The 22,303-nt window shown below is 34.8% G+C and overlaps 2 protein-coding genes across 4 annotated transcripts; both read left to right on the forward strand.

Annotated features, from left to right (window-relative positions):
* Positions 1–332: 332 nt before the first annotated feature.
* On the forward strand, positions 333–6,430 carry LOC140808800 (uncharacterized). 3 transcript variants are annotated; one of them, XM_073166071.1, is made up of 8 exons: positions 371–389; positions 486–815; positions 892–1,103; positions 2,841–2,914; positions 3,255–3,404; positions 4,206–4,491; positions 5,404–5,637; positions 5,734–6,430. In XM_073166071.1, exons 3-8 carry the CDS (start codon positions 957–959, stop codon positions 6,094–6,096), a joined length of 1,254 nt encoding a protein of 417 aa, XP_073022172.1. In that variant the 5' UTR covers positions 371–389; positions 486–815; positions 892–956; the 3' UTR covers positions 6,097–6,430. The 3 variants fall into 3 exon arrangements, with proteins under 3 accessions (XP_073022173.1, XP_073022171.1, XP_073022172.1); XM_073166072.1 differs by having other exon boundaries at positions 333–815; positions 906–1,103; XM_073166070.1 differs by having other exon boundaries at positions 334–815.
* A 3,184-nt stretch (positions 6,431–9,614) lies between these two features.
* LOC140810760 (uncharacterized) lies at positions 9,615–10,110 on the forward strand. Its single transcript, XM_073168643.1, has one exon. It carries the CDS (start codon positions 9,726–9,728, stop codon positions 10,011–10,013), a length of 288 nt encoding a protein of 95 aa, XP_073024744.1. The 5' UTR covers positions 9,615–9,725; the 3' UTR covers positions 10,014–10,110.
* The last annotated feature ends 12,193 nt before the right edge of the window (positions 10,111–22,303 follow it).

Raw genomic sequence — 22,303 nt, forward strand, 5'->3', positions numbered from 1 at the left:
TATAAATTCCATATTATCGATGAATTAAAGTGAAATTTGACAAATTATGAAAAGATTAAATTGATATTTGAATTGTTGAAATAAAAAAAATAAAAATAAAATGTGTGTTGAAATTTAAAAATAAAAAAACAAGAAACAAAAACGTAATATCAGTATCATAAAAATAAAAGTTGAAAGAAAAAGTTTGTGTCTTTCTTTGTCCTCGACTAGTCGACTTTAATAAAATAGAATATATATATATATATATATATATATATATATATGTGTGTGTGTGTGTACGCGTGTGTGTGCGCGTACGTGTATATTTTATTTGTAATTACTAATTTGCTCATAATTTAAGCGGTGAAAATGAAAAATGGCAGATGTTTTCATCGTTATCAACATCGTTGGTGATGAAACTTATTAGGAGAATTCCAATCATTCGTAGAAATTTGAAGCCGCAATTATTGTCCTAAACCCGTCAATTCTTCGCTTTGTACTTTCAGATCTGTGAACAATCGCATCTTCTTCTCCAACGATTGCCAAGTTTATTTTTTTGCAATTGGGTTTCATTAAACCCGATAAGGTTAGTCAAACAATTTCTTTTCTTGATGCCTGTGGTTTGTTTTCAACTCTGGGATTGTGACTGTGATTCAATTGCTCGTTTCTCATGGGCTTGGCTGCGGAATTGATATACCCTTCTAATGGTGTTAGGGTTTTCGCGAGTTTTTATTTTTTTTAGGAATTTGGGGAAATTTGTCCGCTTTGATGGTGGTAAAGGTGGTTGGAACCCACTGAATAGGCCGAGAACTGAGTTGTTGCTCCAGAACCTTGAGGTCTGGCCCGAGTTCAATACATTTGTTTGGTTGAATTGAATAGCTCTCACATTGTTTCTGACCATTGATAATGCAGCTGTATTTTCTTAGGGTTTTGGAGAAGGACATACTTTACTGTGTTATCCGTGATTGGAAATTGAAATGGGGCCGATATACTACATATTGATAGCATTACCTTGCACGATTGGGGCGATGGCGTTGGCTATTTACCACATATACAAACATCTGTTGAACTACACGGAGTCCATATATCAAAGATACATTGTCCGGATTATTTTTATGGTTCCTGTGAGTATTTTAATGCTGCGTGTTGGAAAACTTATGTTTTCCCCTGTTCGAATAGTGTGGGCTTGTAATTTGGGATTGGGTTCTCAAATTTCAAGTACCAATTGATCATACCTGAAATATGCCATGGTATTGATATTACCTTGTATTCATGGTGTATGGCTTGGATGGGGTATCAAATCATCCTATTTCTAGCTTCCGCCTTTGTTTACTTTGAGATCAATTTCGAGAAAAAAGGATAGTTCAAGCTACTCGGTTAATGGTGAAAAAGCCTAATAAACACTGAAGATTATTGTCTCATTTAGCTGTTCATAACTTAATATCACTCTATGCAACGTATTGAAAGAAAATTAAGGTAATGATGAATTGTTTCCACAAATAATTCCTTGAAGAAAAGGATGGAAAAAATCTTGGCAGATGGTAACATCAATTTTTTGTGGAAAGTTAGTGAAGTCTTTGATCTATCTAACACCAAGGTTCTAAAATTCGCTAGGTGCTAATTGGACGCTAGACCAATGCCTAGAGCCTAAGCTGCCTAGGCGGGGACTAGTTAGGCGCCATTAAGCGGATTTCACGGTATCAAGAAACTTGTTATGGTTCTTAGAATAAATTTCAGCCCAAACTTTGTTAAAATCCAATTGACACCTGGTTCATTCCTCCCGCTTCTTCTACTTAAGGCGCTTCTTTTGCTTAAGGCTAGTCAGGATACAAGGCAATGCAAGAAAAATTAAAATAAAGAAAAAAATTACTTTTAGGGCTTTGTTCGATTTTTTTATGAATGCAGAAGTAGGAAAAGAAGACGAGAGTGATGTGTTAGGATAAGCGCAAGCCAACAAATCGCGGTTTTAATTGGGCATTCAATCCCAAAAAATTAAAAATAGAAATTTATATTTCTTTTTTATGTCGTGTTTTGGTTTAATGGGTTTTCAAAAAATAAAAGCCCAAAAAAAATTCCAATAAACTCTAAGAGCCGCCTAGACCCACTTAGTCTCACCTAGGTTGTCCGTCTAGCACCTTTTCGGTGCGTAGTGCTAGGTAGTGTTCTAAAACTCGGGCTAGGCGCGAGTTTTTGAACACTGCCTAGCACTGAAATTGGCACGAGGTATTGACAAAAATGCACAGGAATTCTAACTTTTCAATAGAGCAGAGAATGTGATATTAACCTTCTCCAATCATGTGATTTGCCCCCTGTCATAGCTGAGTACTGTACGAATTTGAAAGACTATGAAGTCCAAAACTCTACTTTCTGCTTCATTCGAGGTGTGATTTAGAATTTTTCAGATTTTGATTTTATCAACCCTATTAAAGTTTTTCAGCATTTCTTTAAAATGTTATAAAAACACACCTAGTGCGAACTATGCTTAACAACTTTTCCAGGACATGTTTTACTTATATGTGGTACATAACCATTATTTTTGGTATAATTAATATTATTTTATCTTCTCCACTTGCATCGTAAATCGTGACGAAGTGGAGTTTTTACCCCTTGATCATAAGTTTTTAATGCTAAATAGCTTTATAACTCGAAATAGATTGTATATTTTGGCTTAATCTTCATGTAAATTTGGTGCTAATATCTTGTGTGCAACTAGCTTTTCCTCCATGTTTAGTTTATGTTCCGCTTTGCACATTCAATGCAATTGGCCAATGTTTTTGTAGATGAATGCTCCATATTTTGTTTACATTACCAAAATCTGCTTGCCTGTAAAGTGCGCTCTTGCCATCTTGTAATTCTCACAGGTGTATGCATTGATGTCCTTCTTGTCCCTTGTTCTAAACAACAGCTCAATTTACTTCGATTCCATTAGAGAAATGTAAGTATACAAGCGTATTTTTCTTCAACTCTTCATATTCAAAATGTTTATTAAAACTACTCGACGCTGCTACTGTCTTTCAATATATATGAAATTACAGCTATTTTATGCTGCTTTTCTTAGACATTGGTTTGAGAAACTTAATGAAAAAATCAAGTGTCTTCATATAGGCATCTGACAGCGACCTGAGTTTCTAAAACCTAATGTTTATCATTCTTTCATGCTTCATTGCTATCTCTTCTTCCAGTCATCAATTATCATTGTTGGTTGTTATATTTTAGATGACTGGGCTTATTTTTTGCTTCATAATATAATTAGTTTTGATTTCTCATTTATGCAGTTATGAAGCTTGGGTCATTTATAATTTCCTATCCCTGTGCTTAGCGTGGGTAGGAGGTCCAGGAGCTGTTGTGCTGAGCCTGACTGGAAAAATATTGAAGCCAAATTGGTGCTTAATGACATGTTGCTTCCCTCCAATTCCATTGGATGGGTATGTTTTCTTTTGCCTGGATGGTAAAATATGATACAGAAATTGTCTCATATTTTACAATCCATAACTAAATCTTGAGGATCACCTGACAACATCTATCTTCCACATTTTGTTGAAGCTAGGTTCAACTTTCATTTTAAATGCTATTGGAATAAGTGAGATATAACTAACTATTTTGAGTGGGTGATAGAGCCAGGTGCTAATGCTTATGTTGATATTTGATTCTTCCCTCCACTGTTTTGGAGGATCTTTGTGCACATCTGGAATTTGTTTTGATTTAATGTTCAAAGAGGTCTTTAACTGGTTGGTTTGTCGTGGTTCATATATTATGCTGTTCTATATCGTTTGGATTGGGTTATTGGTCGTTCCATGATATTTTCCCACTTGTCCTTGTGTAGGCATCCCGGTCTCTGTTACTCTTTTCTATTGCTCCTTTCAGTTCGAATTTCTCCTCGTGTCTTGTGGTCCTCATTAATTAGAATATAAATGCTGATGTTCAACTTCAAAAGCTTTCACATTATAGGCTGTACTACTTGGTTAATTGCAGTCTTTGAAGCTTAACATGAAATCGATGTTCCTGATGTTCTCAAGAACATTATATATCCCTTCGATTTTTTTCTGAAACATGTTGGACAATTGTGGATAATTTGGCATCTAAAAAATTTGTTAATAAGTCTGTCCGTAACTTTTTATCTGTCTTATTTAAAACCTTCATTGTGCATTTGGAAAAGTATACATACCTGAAGTATGTGATGTTGCACCTTCAGCTTTGGTTAACCCTTGGTTATTGATTTAATGCAGGCGGTTTATACGAAGATGTAAACAAGGTTGTCTGCAGTTTGTGATCCTCAAGCCCATTCTAGTCATAGTTACTTTGATACTTTATGCAAAAGGGAATTATGAAGATGGAAACTTTAACCCGGGGCAATCCTACCTCTACCTCACTATCATCTACACCATTTCGTACTCCGTGGCACTTTATGCCTTGGCTGTGTTTTATGTGGCTTGCAGAGATTTACTTCAGCCATTCAATCCTGTTCCCAAGTTCATCATAATAAAATCGGTTGTTTTTCTTACTTACTGGCAGGTTTGTTCCTAGCAAATATTAAATTGATAGCTCTCTGTGTGTGTGGAATTGCTGGAGTCACGGAAGTCTCATTTTTCTTTCCATTGCCAACTGTTATTCTTAATTTTTCTGTGGGCATCTTGTTATTAGGGTCTATTCAAGTCATCTCCACTTCAATTAGTGTTAAACTTTTGTTTCATGTTTTGCTTAGTGTAATTTTTGTTATTTGATATGAAATGTGCCTTCCACATGTTAACCTTTTTCCAGATGATATATCGGCTACCTTTTGACTTAGAAATACTTTCACGGTTTGTTTTTGTTGCTATATGTTACTAGTATCTTTTAAAAATCCAGCACCTCTTCCATACCTCTCGCAAGGGAGATGTCAATTTGCCCAAGAGGGTGTTGGCTACCGGTATCCGGCTTCTTCTCCTGATACAAATGCTATATCAGCTGTTGAGGATTATCCTCATAGCACATATTTATTAGGGCCAGACTGTGTGTACATCACGTCTGCTGTTTGGCCCACTTCCTCGTCATATTTTGAGGGCTAGACTGCATGCACATAATTTCTCCAGAGCATGGTGAATAAATTCCCTGCGACTCTGCAACTATCCCTATTTCAAATATCCATTGCTATTATGAAATCAGCTTTCATGGTTGCCAAGATTGACGACCGCTTATTATCTGAAAGTTTCAGATTTTTTGTTAGTCATTTATTTTCTGTGTAATGCATTATTAAATGGCACATTGCATTTGTTGCTATTTGGACAGCTGGCCGTTTGTTTTTCGCTGCTGTTTTGGTTCTATCATCGAAAGAAACATACAAAAAGCACGGCTCTTGTTAGGCTTATGTGAAATTTGTGTAGGCCTCATGTTTGATGGTTTTATGCTGAGGATTGCAATTTTCAGTTCTGCCATTTTCTTTTCCAGGGTGTGTTGGTTTTTCTGGCTGCAAAATCTGGACTTATAAACGATACAGAGGAAGCTGCTGAATTCCAAAATTTCATAATTTGTGTTGAGATGCTTATTGCAGCCATCGGTCATCTTTATGCTTTTCCATACAAGGAGTATGCGGGTGCAAATATTGGTTCTAATCTCGGTTTTACTGAAAGCCTTGCCCACGCTTTGAAGTTAAATGACTTTTACCATGATACTGTCCACCAGGTGAACTTTTCAGCACAAATCGCACAAATGCTTCTTTGGAATTGAATAAATGTTTCTATAGGTCCTCATTATCTTTATTTATGTATTTGGTAACAGTTCGCACCAACCTATCATGATTATGTCCTATACAACCATAGTGAGGGTGAGGATGGGTCAAGAAAGTATCGGGCTCGTACCTTTGTCCCAACAGGCCCAGAAATGGACGCAGCAAGGAATAGCAAGCAAATGTTCGGGAACAAGTTAGAAGACATACAGTTATCTAGCCTATCATCTTCAGGTAGCACCTCTCCCCAAAGTTCTGATACAGCAATAGATGCTTTGAAATTGGAGGCAGTTAATTCGTCGTTGCGCGTGGACGCATCAAATACTGCCTCTGCTACTTACGACCTTACCCTTGTAGACATTGAAATGTCTAGTTACCCAGCAACAGTACCTGCTGCTAACAATGACACAAGATGACAAGTATGAAGTTGAGAAACCGGATTTTCATGCCATTCTTTTTCGGGGGATGATATATTGTTGTCACACTATTGTTTGAGTTGTTAACACACTAGATGTGTACGTGTGCATGTTCGACAATTCTTTTGGGAATCAAGTATCGGTTAGGAATCATACCGGTCGATGCCATTTGTGTTGTAGATGAAAATACCGTTCGTTAGTGTCTCTGTATCCAAGCTGGGTGGTTCGTTCATGTACATACGTGAAAGTTGAAATGAAATTCAAGGATTTGAATCATTTTACAGTTGAAGAAGCTTGTCTTGTATTCTTCTATTTGATGGAAATTCATCTTCTATTCCATTTTTTATTTTATCAATAGGAAAAAATGAGCAGTCTTTGAAGTTAGAATCCTTGTTGATAGCTCTCGAACACCAAGGGAAAGTGTAATCTAATTTTATTTTTAGAATATATGACTAAAACATTCGAATTTAAAAAAGAAAAGTAGTAAAATATTTTAAAATTATTGTTAATATCAACTTATTATATTGTTTCCTTATATTAATATCTATCCCCCTACGTTCATAAAATAATCCCAATTGGGATGAAGAATCAAACAAGAAACAAGTGAAACATACATGTAAAATGACGCGACTCATGAACGTGAAATACGACCTACCACTCTGGTCACTTTATGTTCAAATTAATTTTGAGTAGGTATCTTGTGAGAAGGTCTCACGAATCTTTATCTGTGAGACGAGTCAATTTTAACGATATTCACAATAAAAAGTAATAATCTTAACATAAAAAATAATATTTTTTCATGAATAACCAAAATAAGAGACTCGTCTCACAAAATACGACTCGTGAGACCGTATCACACAAATTCTTACCATTAATTTTTATCCATAATAATTATTGAAAAGCAATAAATACCTTTTCTTAGGAAGCAATACATCATCGTAGTGGCAGTGCTGTAAGAATTAAAATATTTGAGTTATATTTTTATCATCAATTATAACTTTTAGTACAACAACAAACACTCGTTTATATAGTTAATAATATAATTACAATCGAACATTCGATTGTCATGAATTGCAAAAATTGAAATTAATGGAAAATAGATTATATTGTTGAGAAATAATAATTGTGAGAACGAATTGAGACTATTAAGTTGTTGAGTAGGTCTCATGTGAGACCGTCTCACGGATCACAATATGTGAGACGGGTCAACCATACCCATATTCGCAATAAAAAGTAATACTCTTAGCATAAAAAGTAATACTTTTTCATGGATTATCCAAATAAAGATCCGTCTCACAAAATACGACCCGTGAGACCGTCTCACACAAGTTTTTGCCTAAGTTATTTGATTTATACATTTGTCATCATATATCACTTTCGGTAGAATAATATACGGGCTTGATCTACTTACAATAATACATGCATTTAATATAATTATTAAATTATATATGCAAGTCAAATTGACTATAGCAATACGTGCCAAACTATTTGAAATATTTTATAGATAAGGACAATTAGTTACACTTGAAAAATAATTCGATATTACGGTCTCACGAATCTTTATCTGTGAGACAGGTAACCCTAACGATATTCACAATAAAAAATAGAGTGGGTCTCATGTGAGACCGTCTCACACAAGTTTTTGCCTAAAAAATAATACTCTTAGCAAAAAAAGTAATATTTTTTCATGGATGACCCAAATAAGAGATCCGTCTCACAAAATACGACCTGTGAGACCGTCTCACACAAGTTTTTACCGATATATAATTTATTAATTTTTTTTCCCACTTAGTAGATAGTTTCACAAGGCTTAGGATTCCATTAGCTCTTTTTTGTATATTATAAACCAATTACCAATCGTTATACGGCTAAATAATGGCATAACATTAATATTTCATTTGAAAAAAAATAAATCTTGAACCTATAAAAATGAAATTGAAGCAGAAACAGAAATATAGTGAAATTTTAAAAATAAAAGTATTAATAAAATTGAAACGAACTACTTTACGCATGTAATAATTCCATGATAATGGAATATGAAAATTAAATCGAAAAGTGGGAGTGCTTGTAGAGTGGCTTAAAAAACATTTATATATTAATCGAACCGGGGGAGTGCTAGTGAAATGGCCTCATTATTTTTATTAAATTTATTTTTTTAACTCTGTAATATCTTTCCTGTCAAATATTAAATTTGAGCTTTTACTATAATTTATTTTTAAGCAAAATAAGGATGACAAAAACTTGTATGAGACGGTTTTAAGAGTCGTATTTGTGAGACAGAGCTCTTATTTCGGCCATCCATGAAAAAGCATTACTTTTTATGCTAAGAGTATTAATTTTTACTTTGAATATGGGTAGGGTTAACCTATCTCACAGATTAAGATCCGTGAGACGGTCTCACATGAGATTCAATCAATAAGGATATCATGGGAATTTTTTTGGAGAAAGCAATTACAGCGATATCCCATTTCATATTATAATTAACAAAGATTATCATATAATAATATTAAAAAAAAATTGTGTTAATAATATTTTTATGGAAAAATTAGGGGTGCAGATTCTATCGACTACAAATCAAATCGAAATATTTAAAGATTCAATTAACTAAATTTATTTTCAAATAAATTAAGCCAATTAATTTTCACCAATGTCAATTTTAAAGACCAATTTACACAAAAAAATAAACCACACCATTATATCTAAAATAACAAATTATATAAATAACAAACAATTATTTCCTCTTACAATGAAATTATTCTTTCAATTTTATTTTAGGATGAATCTCATGTATAAATTGACTGTTATATACCAATTTACTAGAACAATAAAGCAATTACTATGCCAACAAAGAAAAGAAAAAAAAATATATACAAAAATTGTCATATTTTGGGTTTTTGCATTTTAATTGGTTAAGATTTGATCTCAATATAATAATTTTTTTAACTTTAAATTCTTTTCCACTGAATACTCATGTAACAAGAGAAATTGCTAATGTCCCTATAAATATTTCTAACACGGTGTCAAACGATAATGATATGTCTGATACCACATCAACATTCTGATAAAAATTTGCATTGCAATATGATCCGTCCCACATATTTGTCTCTTTACAAAATATCAGACCAAAACCAGAACAAATCAAATATGTAAATGATATGTCTGATACCACGTTAACATTCTGATAAAAATTTGCATTGCAATACGATCCGTCCCACATATTTGTCTTTTTACAAAATATCAGACCAAAACCAGAACGAATCAAATATGTAACATCAAATGTTGATTTTCCCTTGCTACAAAAAAATCAGCTATCACCGACTGTTTAGGAACAACCATCGCAAATATTTACGACAGTTTTAATAAAACCGTCGCAAATGTAACAACATGAAATAAATAGGCCTATTATTTTTTTTAAAGAAAACTAGTGATATGAGGGAAAGAAAACATGAAATAAATAGGGGCGTGACCACTAAACCTCCACATATCTACACAACACCACCCCCATCACCCCATGCCTTCATAAAAACCCCCCCACCAAACCATTTCGACACACACTTTCTCTTCTCCAACCGCAGCAAACCACCCTCTCTCGAAAACTATACATACACATTGAAGCTGTATGTGCAGACATGGCGCTGAACTACACGAATATGGCTCCGATATTTACTTTTAGAAGCGATATTGGCTACACAGATTTAGAGAAACGGCAGCTGTTCTTGAGGAGCTACCAGTTCTCTAGGAAACAGACTACGGCGGAGAGAATGAAGAAATCTTTGTTCAGAGTGAGGAAGGTGATGTGGGCTCGATTCAGATCGGCAAGAAAGTTGAGGAAGATGCTCTGGCTCAAGCTCAAGAATGGGTTCTTCTTCGGTTATCGGAGGAGGAGGAGGAGGAGGTATTTTTTGCACATTAATTAATTATTGTGATCGTTTATTATCGTTGTTATTGTTATTAGTATTATTGTAATTTTTTTTAAAATTGGAACTTCGATATTGAATTTTTTGTGGTAGTTAGCTTGGGGTTGATGAGGTGTTTTTTAAGATGCTTATAAGTTACTAATTCAGATTATAATTATTACTATATCGACACATATGCTGCGTATTTGTACAATATTTTTTTATAATTCATTTGAATTATATTTAAACGAAGATCAAAAAATAATATAAAAAATAGTGAGAAACTGCACTGCTGTGGGGATCCGGACGCTAATCATGTTCTTAATCATCATTGGGACTAATTAATCAATTATAATAAACATGGTCTAATTTTTTTTAAATAATGCGGAACGTAGTGACATAAAAACATATATACATCTCAGTATATAAAAGTACAAGTCCTGTACCACATACATTTATTCGACTAAGGTTTAACAACTAATTTCAAGTGTCCAAACCCTATCTCTAATCCAAGTCCGGAGCCTCCACTTTAATCACGATCTCTCCTCATCTCCTGGACCTTGAACCTGTCCCACCTGTTGTCAAGTACACATACAAACAAGACAACAGCCGGATAATCCGGTGAGAATATAATCCCAGTATAAATCAACGAATCATGCAATCATATGATAAACATAAGAGCATGAACAGATAACATCAATATATATCAAAAGCTGAAATATAATTAATATCACACTGTCGACAATGCTCGTGACTCCACGACTCAGACTAGACTCAATCCTAGCCTAGGGATCCCGGTTTACAGACATTGGCATTCCAGACCGACCAACAGTAATAGAAAAGACTCCAGTTCTATCCACGTCGATATAACATCGATCACCAGTAATAGAAGAAGCTCTGTTTCTATCCACATCGGTATAGTATCGATCACCAGTAATAGAAGAAACTCCGATTCTATCCACATCGATATGACATCGATCAACAGTAATAGAAGAAGTTATAATTCTATCCACATCGATACAGTACCGATCACCAGTAATAGAAGGAGCTATAATTCTATGCACATCGATAGCCAATTATCCGGTGACAGACTAGGGCACTATCGCCAATACACTATCTTATGACATCGTGCAATATGCCCGTGGCGATCCCGCCAGTATTAGGCACTTATGTCATAAGATTACTCTTCTAATATCTGCTATCTATAAATCAAGAGAAAAACATGTACATCAATCCAATCAATGCAATATCAATGCAAGAAAGTAAAGTATGTGATTTAGGGAAACTCAAGTCTAAACCGACTCAAGTCGATCTCCCAATACCACATTGACTTATACCTTTCTTTTGTATTCACGGTCTGAAGCAATCTCAGTTCTGAACTCAAGACTGTCTCTGTAAATCTGAAATGACATATTGATAATCATAATATCAATGTTCCATTCTCACTTCAACACTGAATCTGATTAATCTGGATCTAATTCAAAATCAACGGCATAATGGTACCATCTCAGTATCCCGGGCAATACAACATCACCAGATAACAGTTACAATCCACAACCCATATCTAATACATTCTATAATCATCTATAATTCAAATTTGTCCAATATCAACCGATATATGTCTGAAAATTCATAACAATTCCATAATCAAGCTGTTTCTTAATCTGACTTCGATTCTACGATTTCTAACATATCAAGAACATCATATATGAATCCTATTCAATTCTGACAATGACATAATTTCAAAGCATGTCAAAACGTAGCAAAACTTACGTCAAGTTGTAGCCTACGTTGATAGGATTACAGTACTGAAGTCAGATTACAATTCGAACGGACGGATTTCTCACAAAAGGCGTAAGGATTTTCAAAACATATACATGAACCTTTTCTCGATTCTTTTCTTTTCTTTCTACTGAAGGAAACAAACGTGTATATATATATATATATATATCCTAAGTTGCATGTTTCAGCAACGTGTCATTTTTTCTTGAATCTCGGTTGGCGCTCGGGCGGTGCTAAACTACCGCTCGAGTGCGGCATTCTCTGTCCAAGTACTCGGCGTGTTACACCTTGGCGCCCGGGCGGTCAAAAACTACCGCCCGGGCGCCACATCTTCTGCCCGAACATACTTCTATTGAACACTGGCGCTCGGGCGGTCAAAAACTACCGCTCGGGCGCCAGACTCTCTGTCCCCAAGTTGTGTAATTCATATGCTTGGCTCGATTTGGTCCCGTGATGGCCCAGCTATAATCACATCAATTCAAATTCAAAAATCTTCGCTTAACATGATATAAAATCTAGGACATTACAACTGCAATTTTGATATACAAGTTTTAAAAATAATAGAAAAAAGAAAGAGAAAAAAAGACCTAAGTAAGAATTAAATCTACAAAATTGATGCTTAGGAAGTACGAACTTTATCCACTGAGCTACATGTGACTTGCATTAAAATTTTAACACTTTATTAATATATATAATTATTTAAACAGATAATGACACCAAAAATCAGTTACTCTAAATGTCTCAAACTTAATAATATAATATATTCTATAATATATAATCTATCTTCTATATATTAAGTTTGAGACCTTTATAGTTAACTACTTTATAGGATACAAAAATATTTAATTCCAAAATTACCCTTCTTACTCTATTAAAAACCTCCTCAAGTCACTCAATGTTTTACATAGAAAAAAATCTAAACTAAACTTTCTCTTCAATCGAACGACTCTTCTAAATTGAAAATAATTTCGTGTTAATTATTTAATATTATTTGATCGGATTAAAAATAATATTAACACATGCAATAGGTGTATATCTTTTACTAGTATAATATATATTTATGTATGAAATGTGTTATTGGATTATTAAATATATATTATATATCTATAATATTTTAGTAAGAGTATGACACCTATACTAATTGTTTTGGTATGTCATTGTTACACTAAAATAAATTTATTTTCGTAATTTGTAACCCTGCAAATTAAGTGAAACCTCACGCGGAGCAAGGCCAAACTTCCCTATTTTCTCTCCGTGGGTTTTAGGAACTTCGCAATTCTGATTTACATTTTCTTCTTGGCAATAATATGTATTCAAATAATAGCTACTGTATTATTTCATAATTTCACAAGTTTAAAATATTATAATAATAAATCTTATGCCTTAAAATTGTTATAATTTTAGAAAAATATCATAATTTAACCAAACTGTTGGATAATTTAAGTTTCAATTATTTAAAATAAGGCTAGTGATTAAAGAAGATTTATACTTAATTAAAAAGGGAAACTGATGATTCATGAGTTAAATGTCTCCCGAGCTGAACTGATCGTCCAAGCAAAACAGATCCTATTAAGACTAACTTATGCCAAGCTTAGTCGTAGAAAGATAGCGGATTCAAGGGTCATTAATTGAAAGAAAACTGATGATCCTACTTAACTGAATCGGTCTGGCTTTGTAATGAACATTCTTTGAAGCTTTCAGATCATTCTTTAAGGATTAAAGCACAACTGATAGATCGGATAAGATCGTATAACAGTTTTATCAGTTTGTTAGAATTTCAGAGTCTATGCACGCTATCTGTAATGTACTATTTGTCAGAAAGGATGATGTAGACCTCTCGATTTGAGAATGACTATCAGATTAAAAATGTCGACCACTTGAATCGAAGCCTTTAAATAGATCAATTGAATGGACTTTCAAGTGCTCTCAACTCTCTGTAGCATCAAGTATTCCCAAGTTCTCGAGAGCCTAGCTGATCGAGTAAAAATCCACCACACACATTTCTTATACTGCCTGATCAATTAAGGATCATTTGGTGCTTAGTATTACTAAGAGTTTGAGTTAGATACAGATAAGTCTTGTTGAAGTGAGCAATAGCAAATTATTGTAATTATCGAAATATTTTGTGAAAATCCTTCCGCGAGGAAAAAAGATGACGTTGGAGTTATTCAATTATCCGAACATCTAAAAATAAACCATTCCATTTACTTTTCAGTTATCTTGTTTTTTAGCTTCCATTTAATAACCGAACTGTTCTTTACTTAAACCATTTCTATTTTTATACCGTGTCAATGAGCTTCTTTCCGCACAATATTCAACTGGTATCTTACCTCGAAACGGTAGCAGAAGTACGCAATCAAAAAATAAAATGGAAGAGGTCGGCCAAACTCTAGTCACAGTGATTGCGGGTTAAATAAATAAACGATTGAAATTTGATTATTTTGATTAGTCAACCGAAATAATTGTTATTTTGATTGAAAATTTAAAAAATATTTGAAAAATTACTTTTTTTTTTTTCTAATATAGAAAATAGTTTGATATTTTAAATGATGTCCTTTTGCAAACAAGACGACTCGAGCTCAAGTATCATACTACTGCAACTCAACTCGATTTAAATATTTTAGGCTCGATCTCGAATAATGAAAATATCGAGTTACTCGAGCTCGTGCTCGAAAATATTTATAATATAATTCTAAGGTTTAAAATTTATATTTATATAGATAAAAAACACTAAAATCATATATATTCTAAAAATAATAATATATAGTCACGAGCTACTCGAGTAAAAACAAATAAAACTTGAACTCGACTCGAGTGAAGAGTCGAACTACTCAACTCGAGCTACATCAATTCAAACTCGAGTCTAGTTTTGATCAAGTAACTCACGAACTACTCACAAGTAGCTTGATTCGCTTGAACCATTTGCTGTGATTGCTATACTAACAATGATAATGATTTTCCTCGTGAATATACGAGGTTGTGCAAGTGAAAGTAGTTATGTTGATTTGTTTTATTATGGTTAAATAGATTATTGCATATATTGTACTTTGTAGTGTCTCCGAATGTATAGTCGAAACTTTCATATATGCCATAATTTACTTTTTGAAACCGAACAAAATGAAAAAACTTAAGTGAGATGGTCTTACGGTTCGTATTTTGTGAGATAGACATCTTATTTGCGTTATCAATGAAAAAATATTACTTTTTATGCTAAGAATATTAGTTTTTATTGTGAATATCAGTAGTATTGACCTGTCTCAAAGATAAAGATTCGTGAGACCATCTCACAAGAGACGTACTGATCACTGACAAAAGATTAAACAGTAATAATTTCTTTGGCTAGATGAGTTGTCGTGGACAAGTTTTAAAAAATTGAGTTGAACAGTATAATTTGTTAAAAAATGGCTTGAGTATTTTCTTTTAAAGATTATTCTTTAAATAATTGGTTCTGAACTAGAATTTAAATTGATTTTTAAAATAGTTAATTTCCTATTATCAATACAATAGTCCTATTTTTTTGTGCATCGATTAGTGGATGCCTGTATACATAAGCGTCCACTCACTTGTAAGTTGTATGTCTCAATCATTGATGGAACATTAAAATTAATTTTTTTATTAAATAATTATAATTGAGATCAAATTTTATTTATATTTTTAAAATTACAGAGATTATTTTAGTCTATTTCTATTTTGTTCGATTGAAGATATTAAATTAATGATTCTTCTGATATTTTAAAGTTCTTGTTAACTCCAAAAAAACAAAATACATTTAAATCAACGGTTACTGCAAGTCAGTGACCATTTTATTTGCTTGACTCCTAACATATCCCAAATTAATAAAATATCTATTTTATTTTAGCGTTTCAATATACAAAATATGATAATGTCGAAAATTTCATGTACCTTTGGGTTCAGTTTGGTGAGCCAAATACTTTCACTTTTCTTTCGATATGTTGTTATCTGACATAGATGTCAAAATCAAGAGATGACTGACCGAGATATAGCCGAGCTGATTATAACTTAGCTGAATTATGGGCGGATGAACAAACGTTAAGGGGGCATCGGAATTGTTTTCGGTGTATCCCCTTCGATGGTTAAGACATTCCAAATAACAAACTTAAAAGTGCAAATACAATAGTGTGTGTATCGAAAACAAAATCCCCTAGACCGTAGGAAATACATGATATTTATATAGTTGGAACTGAGTACTTTGTATGGTAAGAGCCCTAGTACGACAAGTGCATTGAATATCATATTTGTGCTGATCTTATTATCTTTGGAGAGTTTTGGCTACTCGAATTGCACCAGAAGGAGCGATTAGAATTGCCTCCTCTTACTCTTCCTCGGTTTTTACTTGATTTCTTCGATCAAATTCAAGTGATTGTATCTCTCTGGCTTCGGATGGTTTGGATGCTCAATTTTTTGACATTTTTTACCCAATACAGACTTCTCTCACATAGCATTTTTGAGCTATCCTCCGATCGCTTCTGACTTCCCCGATAGTGTTTTATATCGAGAACTTAATTTTTTGATGAAGAGCCGAGGCTACCACCATAAAGGAGCTCATGGCGGGACATCCTAGTATACGTTGTATATGGAGGGGGCTTCGACGATGATAAAACTGATTATCCAAGTCTTTCTCGTGTGCCCTTGGCCCATGGAGAGCGACAAGTTTATCATTCTGATGGGTTCCACTGTTAGAGTAGATGCCTTGCATGCCAACAGTTGACTAGAGAATTTATTGACTCAAGTATAATAAACAATCTTTATTTTAATATAATTTAACTTTTTATGGTTTCATTCACTTTATCTGTATACACATGCAATTAACATAGATAAAGTCCTTGATTATACCTTAATACAAATGAACCGTAAGTCGATTTTAAAACTCATTTTTAAAAACTGTATATTCTGAATTCGTTCCTAGTCGATTCAGCCGGCTAAAAATAAGGATAAATACCGCTTGAGCTTGAGACTGACATCTGTGATGTTGTGTATCATGTTTCATGGTAGAGGCATATAGATGTCCAATAATGCAGATGAGTAATCATACGATAATTGTAACGAACAACCGCCCCTCGAACTTTTCAAGTGGTTATCATTCATCGAGAGAAAAAGTCGGTGGTTGTGATTGTACATGATTAGTCCTTACGACCCGAGACAATACCGAGGCTCTACATACTAGGATTGTGCTTTGAATCGTTTACCGACTCCACGGGGTTCACAAGATGGCGAGGTTGGGTGCAATTGCGAAATGTGTAGGAGCCAGTGCATTTTAGTTGGGCATTCACAGCTCACCTACGGGTGTGGATATCCTACGTGATCTAACGAAATAGTAGTGCATGAGATCCTTGGCCAGAATGTGAGATGTACATTAGGGAAAGAATTCTCTAGTTGTGAATGGGATGACACTATGAATATTTCATGATTGTATCACATAGCTATCAAATTTAATATGCAAACCTCGATGAACCAATGGTTGCAGATTCGATCGAGATATATGAGATGAAGGGACAGTACTGTACGTTAATCATAACCGACTGGTTCTTGCATGCACTACTTGTAATGCCCTAGATTTCATATTATGTTAAGCGAAGATTATTGAATTTGAACTAATGTGATTATAGCCGGGCCATTACGAAACCAAATTGGGCCAAACATATGAATTAAACAATTTGGGGACATAACTGTTGGCGCCCGAGCGGTAATTGTCGACCGCCCGAGCGCCAATGTTCAACACGAACATGTTCGGGCAGAGGATGTGGTGCCCGGGCGGTAATTTTTGACCGCCTGAGCGCCAAGGTGTAACACGCCGAGTGCTTGGATAGAGACTGCCGCGCCCGAGCGGTAGTTTAGCACCGCTCAAGCGGTGACCGAGATGCAAGAAAAATAAGCCACGTCGCCTTACATGCAATGGGATGTATATAAAGTGCAATTCTTCAGAATTTGGAAGGAAAAATCGAGAAGAGCCTCGAGAAAGTTTTGAAGAAAATCCTTATGCCTTTATATTTCGATCTGTCCTCCAAATTTAAATTCGAGTACGGCACCGTGTTCCTAGCAAAGACAGCTACTACAGGACGTAAGTTTTGTTATGTTTTGTTAAGATTTGAAATTATGCTATGTCCAGAATCAGATATGATTTATATATAGTGTTCTTGACATAGTAGACATTATAGAATCGAAGTCAGATTAAGAAACATATTGATTATGGAATTGTTATGAATTTCAGAGTTGAATTGACTCAGATGTGATGTCAGATTTATACGGTGGTTGATTATAAGTTAATGGAATTGGTATAGACTGATATGGTATTACCAGTATCGCAAGATTGTACTATTGTATCGTCAGAATTTGATAAGACAAAGATGTTTGGATTTGAATAGAATATTGATACAGAATATTGATATTGTCATTGCCAGATTGAATAGTGACAGACTTTGAGTCAAGACTTCGATTGTATCAGAGTGACAGCAAGAAAGATATAAATAAATGTTGATTCGGGATTGCACAACTCGAGTTAGGTTTGACTTGAGTTTCCCTAAATCACATACTTTATTTTATTGCATTGATATTTGCAGATTATCAGATTGATATGTTAATCTATTGACTTAGAGTAGAGTCAGAGTTTGAGTCTAGGGCAGATTAGCCTAGCTAGGGCAGAACCGCCGAGTCTTTGACAGAACCGCTGAGACTCTAGACTTACGGTGTATTGATGAGCTTAGATGTAGATCGACGTCTATTGTAGACACTCGATACAGCATACCAAAGTCTAAATTAGATCGGGATCCCTAGATTAGAAATGAGTCCTAGATTTAGGTACAGATTCGTATGGATTCATGTAGTCAGATTTGATACATGTTTTTATGATTATTTATGCTTTTATATATGTTTTATATGATTGCATTGATACATTGTTTATACTGGGATATTCATATCTCACCGGAGTTATCCGGCTGTTGTCTTGTCTGTATGTGTGCATGACAACAGGTGGGACAGGTTCAGGGTCACAGAGGTGAAGAAAGATCGAGTTAGAGTGGAGACTACGGACTTGGACTAGAGATATGGTTTAAACACTTGATAGTTAGTTGTTGAACCTGAGATGTGTATGATTGTATATTTTATCAGATTTATACTTTTATACTGATATGTATAGGAGTTTGATCCATTACCTTCCGCATTTTAAAAAAAAAATTTAGACCCTGTTTATTATAATTGATTAAATTAGTCCCAATAACGATTAAGAAGATGATTAGCGTCCGGGTCCCCACACTATTAGTGATACTTGGGGAATCACGGGGCGATGCTACTAGACGCCATGAATAGCTTTTCAAGGTTTTGAGCTGCCTCTCAATTTTGCTTTCCAACGTGGAAATATTTTCTATGCTTTTTAGTGCAATTTAGAAGAGAAACATGTAATCCAGTCGTATATCGGACTAGGAGATTAAAGAAAGGAGCTCTTGAAGAAAGTTTGTAGGAATTTAAAACAAGATCTACGTCTGATAATACCAAAGTAGTTTGTGCCAAGTGAAATTTTACTCAAGGTAAATTTACTAAACATCATATGAATGTTTATTCAATATAAACCATACGAGTGTCCAAATATTTCGATTGTCAAAATAAATTTTTTTAAAACTTCCGCTTCAATTTGGACACGATAAAAAGATAATCCAACATCCACAACATGCCCTGTAAATCCGAACAGAGCCATGATGACTGGTTCTACATATATTCTTCAAAATCCATTTGATTCATAACTTCTTTGAACAAAACGTTATGGAGCTGCCCAAATCCACAAATACTCGTGCTATTTGATAGTTGGCCACCATAGCTCGGATAATTAAATAATCATTGTGAGGGTCAAACACATGATTCATATCTTCATTTTTGAATGATATCACTAGCTTTATCATCTTGATGCTAGTTTTTCTTGCTCGATTGGATTCTTCGTCGGTGGGCCCTCCAGAAATCATATTTATAACTCCACGAGAGGAGGTGGAGCGCGGGAATTCTTGCCTCTTCCACCCGCGCTGGTTTCTTTATTCCCTAGCTTGCTTGGGTATCTAGATGTCTCCAATGTTACGAGACAATATTGCTTTCATACCTGTATCCCTTTGAATTACGTGTTCAATTTCTTCGGCTAAATTCTTGCATTTATCTAGGGTGTGGCCATAGTCATTGTGAAAATCACAATATTTATCGGAGGGAGGCATCCGAGGACCCTTATCACTTTTTTTTCGTTAAAATGGTGCCTCTGTTCACAAATTTTTTAGATCCGGGAATTATTTATTTTCAATGGAGTAAACACGACAAATTTTCCTAGCAAGGTTGTGGAATTAGCTCAGACAGACCGAGCTGCAAAGGTTTTGGTTGGGCCACTTTTTTTGGCCGGGGGCTCTCTTGGGTTATTTCATTCCAGTTGTTTGTGCTTCCTCCTTGTTGATGTATTTTCTGAATTGGTCAGTAAGCCTTCGAAGATAAATGAGAGGCTTTTTCTCCAAGGAAATGAAGAAATCCTTGGGCATTAAACCTTGGATAAATGTATTGATCAACAAATCTGGTGTGGCAGAGTGGATTTCCACCATTTTTGCATTGAATATTTGCAGACACGTCTGTGAACTCTTATGCTTTTGCCGCTTCATGCAGAATAAGCTTAAAGTGGTGAGTGGTTGCATTTTGTTACTAAAAAATCAGTTTGAGAACATCTTAATGAAATCTTGGCATGTCCTTATGCTTTTATGCTCGATCAAGTTGAACCACTGCTGAGTAGCCCTGCAAGTTTGTTGAGGAAGATCCTGCATTTGATGGGATCTTTGTACTAGTATAGTAGGACGACGTTATCGAATCGAGCTAGGTGCTCATCAAGATCTTCTCTTCCATTGTATTCCATTATAGCGGGGAATCGAAAGTGTGGAGGGGGCGTAGCTGCTAGTACTTATGCAAAAAAGAGAAAACTCGGGGCAGTGGTGGATGGTATCCTCCTCGAGCTTTCTGCAAATGCTGCACTTTTTTCTGAATGTTCTCATCTTCTCCATAATAACCTCATCCTGCCTTGGTGGAGGTTTGCTTGTTTGTCTTTGTGCCAACGCTTGATCTATAGTGGCATTGATCAATTGTGATCTGAAGCATGCTGAAATCAAGTTGAGGAGCCTGTTGGGCATTATTTTCTTTAATCCGAGTTTGATTGACACTTCTTTCATTTTTCCTTCTCGATTTGGACCCTGACCTCTTCTACCACCTCCTCCTCTTCCTCTTCCCCTCATCATCCCATCTCTTGTTCCTTCAATTTTCTCGTAGACAGTGTCAATTAATCATGTACCTTTATGTTCAGTCTGGTGATCCAAATACTTCCACCTTTATTTTGATATGTTGTTATCCGAGCAGAGATGTCTAAATCAATAGATGGATGACCGAGATACAACCGAGCTGATTATAATGGGGCTGGATTCTACACAGATGAACAAATGTTGAGGGGCACTGAAATTGTTTTTGGTGTATCCCCTCCGATGCTTAAGTCAGTACGGAAAATAAACTTAAGAATGCAATATAATAATGTGTCAAGAACAATATCCCTTAAGCCGCAGAAAATACCTGATATTTATAGAGTTGGAACTAAGTATCTTGTATGGTAAGAGCCCTAGCGTGACAAGTTGTCTTGGATATCAGAATTGTGCCGATCTTATTTTATCATTGGTTAGTTATGGACTAGAATGGTATATCTCGACTTTCTTAAGATTCATTATTTGTCATTGAAGATTTATTCCAGGGCTTGATATGTATAGGACTTTCTTTTCTGCCTTAATTGTTTCAGCTCGGGTCAGATGATAGATTATCAAATTAAACTGCACGACGGACTCCCTCGAGGTATTACTCCTGAGTCGAGGTGATAAGGTCGGGTATGAGTGGTCATGGCTGGTCACATTTGGGTTAACGCTTCATAATTTGGCTAATCCACCAGAACATCGGGTCCTACTGCACTCTATCACAGGTCGCGAAATAGACTTCTAATGGTTTGTTGGGTTCTCACCCTAGTCTTTATTGGATTCAATATGAGCCTTTTTTTTAAATAATTGGCCTCGACGTCCATCGGGTCAGATCCCCTAAAGTTCCGGGCGGGTGAGAATTCAAGCATAATTTGATGTAAACCTAAAAATTGTTTGGTTTAATTAACGCTTCAGGAAATATATCAGGGAAACTATTTTTATAAATAAGCATCCAATATTTTGCAAAAAATGGAGTGATAAATATAAATAAAATATACTTCAATTGATGCTTGGATGAACGATGATTGACAGATAGAGAGTAATATGCATTTAAAATTTAAAATAAAATACTGCTCTAATTTCCTGATTGATGTCTGGCACTATCCCAATGATTAAAGCAAACTAATTTCAACTTCATACGAAGATATTTCACCCTTGAATGAACGTGAAACATTACAATGGAATCAAATGATCCATGCACATAAATAATAAAAGTAAAATTAACCAACTTTAGCTTAACTTGCACACACTCGATATATACATTGTCAA

Source organism: Primulina eburnea, chromosome 13 (assembly GCF_022965805.1).
Source record: "Primulina eburnea isolate SZY01 chromosome 13, ASM2296580v1, whole genome shotgun sequence".
Taxonomy (NCBI): Eukaryota; Viridiplantae; Streptophyta; class Magnoliopsida; order Lamiales; family Gesneriaceae; genus Primulina; species Primulina eburnea.